The 10,455-nt window shown below is 40.8% G+C and overlaps 1 protein-coding gene across 1 annotated transcript in view; it reads right to left on the bottom strand.

Moving 5' to 3' along the window:
* Satb2 (SATB homeobox 2) overlaps nucleotides 1–10,455 on the bottom strand; it is a 185,601-nt gene that overhangs the window by 102,536 nt on the left and 72,610 nt on the right. Inside the window, exons 4-5 of the mRNA XM_008833425.3 lie at nucleotides 5,655–5,781; nucleotides 4,107–4,230 (exon numbers count right to left, since the gene is read on the bottom strand). Of these exons, the coding sequence (XP_008831647.1) occupies nucleotides 4,107–4,230; nucleotides 5,655–5,781 (251 nt within the window). The remainder of the gene's footprint in view (nucleotides 1–4,106; nucleotides 4,231–5,654; nucleotides 5,782–10,455) is intronic.

Here is a 10,455-nt window from a genome sequence, read left to right as displayed (position 1 = left end):
TATATATATATATATAATATATAGTTTCTAAATTACCTTTATTTAGCATATGTTTACACTGATACAACCCATGGCTTACATGAGGTCAGAAGACAACTTGTAGGAGCCAGTTCTCTCCTTCTACCATGTGGGTACTAAGAATCTAACTCAGGTTTCAGGCTTGGTGGCAGGCACCTTTACCTGCTGAATCATCTCACTAGCCCTCATGATCGCTAGAAGAAAAACTGATTAATGAAAAGAAGGAACTGTTAGCCATCACTTCCATCAGCAAACACAACTCAATACTAATGCTAAAGCCATTCCTCAGATAAAATAAGAAACAAGGTGACAAAAAAAAAAACTTAAAGCCTAAGTGGTGATGGCTGTGATGGTGATGGTACACATATAATTTCAACATTTGGGAAGTCGAGAGGAGATAATCAGGAATCCATGGCCGGCCTGAGCTATGCAGCAATTTCGGGCCAGTCTGAACTACATGAGACTTTGTATTAAAACTAAAAGAACCTAAAAATTTACAGCTACTTTTGAAAGAGATGCATCTTTGCTCTGGAAATTGTTATTGAATATGTTAAAGCCATAATGAAATGCTTCGTCTAATCATGTGGTTATTAAATAAATTTAAAAAATAAAATAAAAGCTGGGTGTGGTGGTGCACACCTATAATGCCTATAATGCCAACACTTGGGATGCCAGGCAGGTCTGCCACAAGTTCAAGGCTAGCAGGATCTACTTAGTAAAGTCTAGGTCAGCCAGGGCTGCAAAGTAAGAACCTGTCTTCAAAACAAAACAAACATGTAAGGTTACAAACATGTAACCTCCAGTCCCTCATACAAGTCAGTCAAGGAGTTTAGAATCAGAGAAAACTATGGAACACAAGGCAATCCATTACTTGAGAGTGGTGTGTGGCACATATCTGTAATTTCAGCATTTAAGATACAGAGGTAGGAGGATCACCACAAATCCCAGGCCAGTCAGAGCTATACAGAGAGACCAACCACACACACACACACACACACACACACACACACACACATACACACACAAAGGGAAATAGGAAAAGCTAAACTCTCCACACTTGTTACAATGATCTGTAAAACATACTTTGGAAAGGCAGAGGCCTTGAGTGCCCCCTTTCCTCCAAAATGAAAGATAAAATAATTGAACAAACTTTATCACATTCCTGTTGGCAAGGTGAGATTATGTGTTTGAATAGCAATGTGATGCTAAGAGCCACTAGGCTGCAGATACATATCACATATGCTATGAAAAAGAACATTTGAAAACCAGTGAATGACTAGATGCTCTGCCAGTGAGACCGCCCTTTTGTGGGGAGAAGGCAGCATCTCTCAGCCTTCTCTCTGCACCCTGTGAAGGAGGCCAAGCGATTGGTAGGGAGTGGGTGATATGTGCATTCTGCTTATTTCCAACCCTTTCGAGCTGCTTTGTAATATGCTAAATAGCATATTAAACATAATATTACAATGACATTTCAACTAAATATAGTAAATGGAAAAGATTATTTTGGAGGAATTACTTTGTCATTCACCTAATGTCACTTGGCAGTCTTTGTATCTCTTTGTAGCCCCATTTCTGAGCTATAATGTCAGAATTGAAAACATTGCCACATTGATAAAAAGACACATTTCCTTCTTGGCTCTGGAGTAATATTTTGGAAAACTTTATTTGAGTGTTTTCTCTGAGATGCTGCTTGACTCTCCTTACCATGCTATCATTTCTTATGGTCCCTGCAAATCCCTGTTTGGAAATTACTTTCAGATGTCATTTGTGAGCCTCTTTCAACATGAATGAATGAGGCTGGGCCATAAACTAAAACAATCTCACAGGAAAATAACTAAAATGGACATGTGGCAACTGCTTAACACAAGACAAGCTGCATCCCCACTGTATATGTGGATTTAAGACTAAATGAAATGGACAGTTGGCAACTAGTTAACTCATGACTAGCCCAAGCAGCTGACCAGCCACTAGCCCATAAACAAGTACATGGTCAATTTGTGTTTTTCTACCGACCGGACTGTCTGCCTGATTTCACTGCCCAGTTTTTTTTTTGTTTTTTTTTTGGCACATTGTTCACATAAGTTAAGGCCTTTAATGATCCCCAAAAGGGCCAGGCACGCTTAAGATGACAGGAATAATTATCCTATAGTCCATTTCTGGAGGCAGACTATATAAATGCAATATCACTGTCACACTGGAAATCTAGTAACATCATCAAGTTCAATCAATTCGGTTATTTTCTTTCCTCAAATATTTGGCAACAAGGACTCATCTAGAAACATGGGGTAGAGCTGATTTAAAAGTCAAACCTATATGCTGAGTGAAGTAAGTCAGCATAAATTAATAGTAGTCTATGATTACACTTATGTGAGGTATGTAGAACCAGCAAATACAAAGAGACAGAAAAGATAAGTTATTAGTTGCTAATGGGAGAGGAGAATGGAAAGTTATGACAGATACTGTTTAGTGTGATAAAAAAATATAAACATGGGGGCTAGAGAGACGGCTCACAGCTCAGCAGTTAAGAGCACTGTTTGTTCTTGCAGAGGACCTGGATTCAATTCCCAGAACCCACATGGTGGCTAATAACCATTCATAACTCCAGTTCCAGGAGATCTGACACCCTCTTCTGACCTCTGTGGGCATTGCACGACATCAGTACACTTACATACATGCAGGCAATACATTCATACACATAAAAATAATAAAATTTTTTAAATTTATAAACAAATAGGGATGATAGTTGCACAACATTGTGAATGTAGCTAATGCTATTCACTTACAGAATTTTAGAAGGTTAAAACAGCAACCTTTTTACAGATATTTTATTATACAAAAAATTAAACTTGATAAAGTCACAGAGAACATTAGAAGGCACATGGTTTTGCAAATTACTTGTTCTTTCCTTTCAATTTTCAGTTGACAAGGCTGTCTGTGTGGTCAACCCACTTGACCATCATGAGAGTCTTTAATGAGGCAGGAATGGGCAGCTCTGCTGATTGAAATGGACAAATTTCTTAAGACCTGAGGTTTTGTAGTCAGAAACAGACCTTAGGTTAACTCTTCCTTTGGTAAGAATCAATAAGCCACAAGAAGCTATGTTTATAATGTTTTCAAGTCAACAGAGTAAGAGAAGACTACTTAACAAGTGAGGCATGTACCTAAATTACAGAAAATCAGGCTGCTTTCCTGAGAATAGCATATGTGACTGAATATGGCAACTCATAAAAACATCAGGACACAAGGAAGAGGCTATCCGTATTTGAATGCATTGTGAAAGGCGAAATAAAAAGTAAATACACACAAAGACAACCTGTACTTCCCAATACCTGGCCATACGGGGTGTAAAGCATGACTCTCCTGCAAGGACACAGCCTACAATTGTTGCCTTTTCATGGACTTCATTGTTCTTCTGCCTTCAAGCTCCTCTTGTGAATTATACATCACTGGGATGTTCAAGAACATAGGAACTATCCAGCAACTCCTTCGTTACACAATTGCCAAGCTCCAGGAGGAAAATCAAGCCTAGCTTAGATTTGGCTCCTCCTTTGAGCCCCTTGGTCTTGTATTTTCAAGGCTTCTTTTAGTGTTTGATCAGTTGACTAAAAGTGGACTGTCATTGTTCCTACTGATGCATTTTTGTATGGCTATTTCACTAAACAACAACAAACAAACAAACAAACAAAAACCTCTACACACTTCTACATTGTAAAGATTAGCTCTCACCAGCAAATAGAGTAAAGGGCTTGATTAATCATGCCAAATGTAAGGTTCAGCACGCAGAAGACATTCCACTGACCAAAGAAAACAACCACCTGGAACACAGGGGTTTTATAAGTGGAGGTCTGGAGCAAGGCCTCAACCTGTCACTTAACCAGCTAAGGAAGCTTCAGTGTGAAACTTAGATGACTCCCTATGTACTGATTTCCTATCTACACAGTTGAAAAGTTGATGACTGTGTACGTAGGCGCTTCTCATATACTCCCACTGCTCTAAAATTCCATTAAAAGCTCTTCCTGAAATGGTGACTCTAAAATCCAAAGTTGCACAAACAAAACACAGAGACAATCCCACCTGGAGACACTGACCTGGGAGAGAGGGCATTCTTTGGCTAATGTGCTCTGGTTCATCTCTTTGAGCAGTTCCTTTAAGGCATTGCGGACTGTGGCGTGGTTCCACTGTTCCGCTGGCAAGTCTTCCAACTTTGAACAACTGCAAAATAGAGCAAGAATGAATGACACATAACCCTCAGGCACAGCCCTGGTTGCTGAGAACACCTGTGCGTGACATTACTCCTGGGTCTTGTGTCAGTGTTATAGTAGGACATCTAGGCAGCTCCCAAGTGAGGCAAGGGGAGCAGGCTGCTTCTCCAGAGATGGCGCACAGCAGGATCTCCTAAGCTGGTTATCACACGAGCCTAAGAAAAATTGTCACTCTGGATACAAAGAAATACTCTTTTTATACATCAGATCTTTCCAAAGCATTAAGGAAAATAGCATAGTACTTTGGTTATGAACTTTTCAGTAAAGATTCAGTTATTAGGTATTCTTAAGGTTAAATGTCAGTACATCTCCATCAGATCTGAAGTGTGAAGACTCACCCCTCCCAGAAAAGTTCATAGATGTTACTTTCCCAGTTAAAAATATTTTAAGAAATATTCTGAGGAATTCCTATGCCGGGAGTGGGGGTATACAAGGCAGCCGTGGGTTCAACAGACAATTTCGCTCACCCCTGCCCTGTCCCCAGCACCTCTGTGCACCCCTGCTGGCCAGGTAGTCCAGGAAGCCCAGTCTGGCCTGCTCCCCCACCAGCCCGCTCACCAGCCTTGCACTCGCAGGCCGCGTACAGGTAGTTGTGAGTGCGCAGCAGCTTGCACTGGCCATAGGGCCCACAGTCATCCACGCAAGGGGACAGGAAGGTGCGTAGCCGCACTTCAGCCGTTGCGTTGCGGCACCGCACACACACACACACACACACACACACACTCCTAGAAGAAGATGGGGGTGTTGGGTCCCTTTTAAAATAAAAGGTCTCCAAAAGGAAAAAAAAAATTCCAATCAATCTTACATTGAAGGACAACATACTTGCAGACATTTTACAATGACAGTCTAGAGAGAACCTCTAGATTCTTGGGAGGTGTAAGTTGTTTTGGATAATCCATCAGAAGTGATGAATGGAGGGACCATTCCTGATCCCCTTATAGATCATGGAATACCTTTCACTGAATGGCCACCATAAAGAGAGGGAGACAGTTTGAAAACCAGACTAACCAGAAGACAAGAGAGTTTAATGCTTTAGATGCTATGTGCTAAGCTTCCAAGAAAGCCTAGTGGACCCACTGAATGAGGGACTGTAGAAAGTCCTCCTGAAAGTTCCCTGGAGATTTTTAATGATTTATCAAGCTTTCCCTAGGTTACCACTTCACTGCTTCTGAACACAGAACATAAAACAGTTGGAATGTGGACTATAAAGATGCCTAGTGAAGTGCCCCTCCTTGCCTCCTCTGTCTCTTCCTTCTTTTCATTTTACCAAGTCTAGAAATGAACAAAGACAGGACAAACTGATCTCTAGAGTGAATCTGTGATCCACAGAACAGCTCTGAGAGGAAGGAAAGGCAGGTATGCAAAAATACCCACCTTTGTAATTGGATTTTCAATGTCACAACGTGATAGACATCTTGTAGCATGTCAGCCACTGTCGCATCGGGGGCATCTGTCACGTAACTGAGGGGGAGAGGGTTCCACCTCCCCAGCTTGATTATTCCTACACAGGAAAGAAAAACATAATAAACACATATCTGCTATTTATTAAGCCTTCCCATTGTTTGTTCAATGTTAAGAAGGTCATTCAATAGTCAACATTGAAGGTTCACTCTGATATTTTACAACCCAGTGCAATGAGCTATTCCTTTCTCACTGACAATTGAGTTAGTTAACTATACAGGAAGATAAGGAATGAAAAAGATGAGGTTTAATCACGAACAATCAGTTCTTTTATGTTTTCCTGTTTCTTAAATTACTTAGAAAACCATACAGATACTTACTTCCCCCAAAGTCTTGTTTCACAGCCTAACTTAAGATTGATGCTGAATATACGTGACTGCTGATTTCATAGACCCCCCCAAAAAAAGCAAGCCTGAAGTAAATACAAGATTCTCTTCTGAATAGAACAAGAAAAATTGTTGTGTGTAGGCTGAGAGTGCTATCACATTCCGAATGTGGTGTGAGTCCCAGGTCTTACAGCACTGGAAACTGCAGAGCAGAGCTCACCTTGCCTTCCAGGACCCATGCCAGATGCTGCAGCAGAGTGACTGGCCCTCAGCTCAGAAACAGCTCTCTGTTTTTATACCCGATTTCTTTTTGGAATGACAATAGTACCTTTTCCCTGTGGGTTTCATGCTACCCATGGTTAACATGCATGCTGACAAGAAAAGAGTTAAGCTCCTGGGCAAGCCTGGGTACTGTGAGCAGCACTTTCAGGAGTGAGCCTTGTTGCAGGAAGATTCACGGGGTGGCTATGGTAGTGTGTGGTGAAAACACTAACATTCATGACATGGGCTGCTCTTGTCTAGCACACAGGGCACATCGACAACTGATGAAGAAACATAAAGAAGCTCATTGCGCAAATGACACGGGACAGCAAAAATTTTATTTCTATGCTATGAAAAATCCGATGGTCTCCAGAAAGTCAGAAATTGTCACATATAAAAATGTTATGTTTTAGAGCTAAAAGAAAAAGAGCATTTTTTATTTTTCCTTTTGACAATATAGGTGAGTCTAACTGCACTGTTCTTTTAAAATACATACATTTTTATCACTGAAGAGAGAGAACACCTGTATACTCAAAGGCACTTTTAAAAATTATTTTATTTATTATTTTTATCTTATGTGTATGAGTGTATTGCCTGCATGTATGTGAGTGCACCTGTGTTGTGCAATGCCGCGGAGGTCAGAAGAAGGCTTCAGATTCCCCTGGAACTGGAGTTAAGGGTGGTCCAGAGCCACCATGTAGGTGCTGGGAATCAAACCTAGGTCCTCTGCAAGAGCAGTCATTAAAAGCTTCACCAACAATGTTTTATAGCTATGGGGCAGAACTCCAACAATGGGAAATGAACTTTCTGGTCAGGGCACGTCCTGTCCAAGATGAAATAAATGAATGCGCAATGCCTGACATAATGCTTGAAAACAGGGAATAAACAGAACAAAAATATTAAAATGATGCACTGTTTCAGTATTAAGATTTAACAATCTGCTGCTAAATATGCTGCAGCATAAATAGTGCCTGGACTCAGATCCAATAAAGTAACACAGCTCTCGTTCATAGTACCGTATGTCTCCAGCTCTGGCTCCTTAAGTCATCTTTCACTTGCCAAGAAAAGCTGTTTTCTTGTGGGGACAGTTTTCCTAACATTCTTTCTCATGACAATGAAAAGTGCACAGCAAGCAGCGTGGAGTGGTCATGAAATGAGCATCCAGGGCCTGCTGGACAGACACCCAGATAGGACAGAGCTGTTTCCCTCCCTCTTTTATTCCTTCTGCCCTTTGCCATACCACAAAGACGTAGGGAGAGCATCTGACCTACACAATTTTAACTTCCTTTAAAAAAAAATCATTATCTGGGCTGGAGAGATGGCTCAGTGGTTAAGAGCACTGGCTGCTCTTGCAAAGGACCCAGGTTTGGTTCCCAGTACCCATATGACATCTAACAACCATCCTTAACTCCAGTTCCAGGGATTCCAATGCCCTTTTCTGACCTCCATGGGCATTGCACGACATGGGTGCACTTACATAAACGCATGCATTATACTCACACACATAAAATAAAAATAAATAAAATATTTTAAAAATCATTATCACAATCACCCACAAGTTGAATATAAATGGACCATATCCTAAAGGCATAGAGGAGGGACCTAAAGTTGCCAATTGATAGATAAGTAGATAGAATCTGTGGTCATTTTAGTTATTATGACTATAAAGGTAATCTAAAGAAAATGCCCCCTGTGAACTTCTGCATGCAACTTGCTGGGACATTCATCCTGTCAAGTGTGTCAGTAGTTCATTCCTTTTAAGAGTTGAGGAGCATTCCTCAATGTAGTTGGACACCACCAAATATAGAGCTGTGTGATTTCATTTATATCAAATCCAAGAGAAAGTAAGGCTAATCTATGGAAACAGAAATAAAAGGAACAGGAAAGGGAACTAACTGGGAAGCAACATGGAAAATTTTTCTTGTTTGGGCTAGTGGTTGCATGGATGGAACTGTCAAAATTCATCAAACCAAGTTCTTAATATGAAAACATCTTATTGTGTGTAAATTATACTTGTAATATGTGGTGGCATATGCTACCATGAGTCTAAGGCAGAAGGACATTAAGTTCAAAGCCAGCCTGGGCTGCACAGTGAATTTGAGGCTAGCCAGGTGACATAGTGAGACTCTGTCTTAACAAAAGAGGGGAGGGAGACTGGGGAGTGGGCTCAAAGGGTAAAGTGCCCACTGGGCAAGCACAAGGACCTGAGTTAGGATCTTCAGTACTCATGTAAAGGCTGGGCATGGTGACATGCATCTGAAACACTTGTGCTGGAGGGTACAGAGACAGATAGATCCCTGGAAATTACTGAGCAGCCAGTCTAGCCAACCAGTGAGCTCCAGGTTCAGTGAGAGATCCCATCTCACAAAATAAGGTGGAAAGAGAAAAAGGAAGACACCTAAGGTCAAACTCTGACAGGCGTGCATGCATGCACACACACACAAACTTGGCTAGACATGATATGTATGCCTGCAACCCCCAAAATCAGGAGGCAGATGAGTAAGACCAAAAGTTCAAGACTGGATTGGGCAACATAATGAGGCAATATTTCAAAAAACAAAACACAAAAATACTCAATAAATAGAAAATAAATTAGACTCAATTTTCTTTAAAGTAGAAGGGATGTGTACCAGAAATAATAGCAAATCATTCCGATGGAGACAGTCATCTTCCTCCCCACCTTGATGAGCCAGAAGACTTGTTTGGGCTGGAATTAGACACATACAGGTGCTTCACAATACTTAACAGCTCCACACAGAGCAGCTGCTCCAAATTGGTTTCTACATCTCAAGAGCTGTTGGTGGATGCTATTTTCTCAGGCAAGGGAAGCAATGCATGCCTTTCCATCTCTGCTCTGTCTAGGGGTCACAATCTATGCTCAGCTGTCTACCCAGGGTAGAGGAATTGGAGGAGCTCACTTCAATGTGCCTTTCCTCCAAGCAGGGTTTTTATTTTTCTTAAATTACTTAGTCTGTCTAATGCATTAATCCACTTTGGAATACATTCTTTGGAATAGCCACCTTCCCTGATTTAAAAAAAATTCACAAAAATATTACTTAGAATAGTACTCAAATGTTAATTAAAGAAATCAAACTGGGAAGCAATATACCACAGTGACTATGAATGAGAACAGGCTTCTAAGGGAAACTGCCTCTGATCACGCCTGGCTTCTGCCATCTTCTAATCGTGACTCTATCAAGTTAATTTCTCCATTCTTCAACCCACTCAACTGTAAAATGGAATTAAAAAGTACTAAACTTAAAGAAATATGGTATATACTAAATGTACAGCCCTTAGTAGAAAGTGCTCTAAGAAAAGATTAGAAAGAAGCTTGGACTACATTTTAAAAGGTGTTGAATGCCTGCCTCAGTAATGTTCTGTACAGGTGATTAGGGGTAAGTTGGAGGTAAGTTTGCATCCAGCCTCCTCAGCCTGACAGCCATGTGTCTTTTTCCATATCTATAAAGTAAGGACAGTAACAATGCCTGTCTTAGTTTTACCATGAGACTTTCAATGAGAGGTTAGCATAGGGATTACTCTATAAAATAAATCCTCAGGAAAACATTTTTGCAAGTTTCTTACTGGGGGCATAACACTAACAAACCCAAAGTGTTAGAGATTAATCTATCCTGGAACAGGACTGGATGAAAAGAAGAAAGCACTCTGGGGGTGGGGGGGGTGATGCTGAAACAATCCAGGTAGATGTGTTTAATTACAACTCTAGTAGCCTTTTCCCGGTCTTTTAGGTGGGATCACCAAAAGCTGCAATGTAGAGAATGGAGACAAAATAATTGTTATCAGCCCACTGGGGATATCTGACCCACAGCATTAGAGAAATCTCAATAACAGCAACATATTTGTAAGTATACACATAGTATTTCTAATGTTTCCCTCTTAAGTTTTTCACTTCTAACCTGAAAAATGAGAAAATTACTGGGATTAGATTTTTTTTTTTTTTTGAGACAGAGTCTCCCTGTAGCCCCAGCTGGCCTGGAACTTACTATGTAGAACAGGATGGCCTTGAACTCACAGAGATCCTCCTGCCTCTGCCTCCCAAGCACTGGGACTACATGCATGCACCACCACATCCAGCAAGATTAGATTGTCTTTAATCCCTTCAATACACA

This window comes from Nannospalax galili, unplaced genomic scaffold (assembly GCF_000622305.1).
Source record: "Nannospalax galili isolate Female #2095 unplaced genomic scaffold, S.galili_v1.0 scaffold610, whole genome shotgun sequence".
NCBI classification, from domain to species: Eukaryota; Metazoa; Chordata; class Mammalia; order Rodentia; family Spalacidae; genus Nannospalax; species Nannospalax galili.
This window is presented reverse-complemented; position numbering and strand designations above follow the sequence as displayed.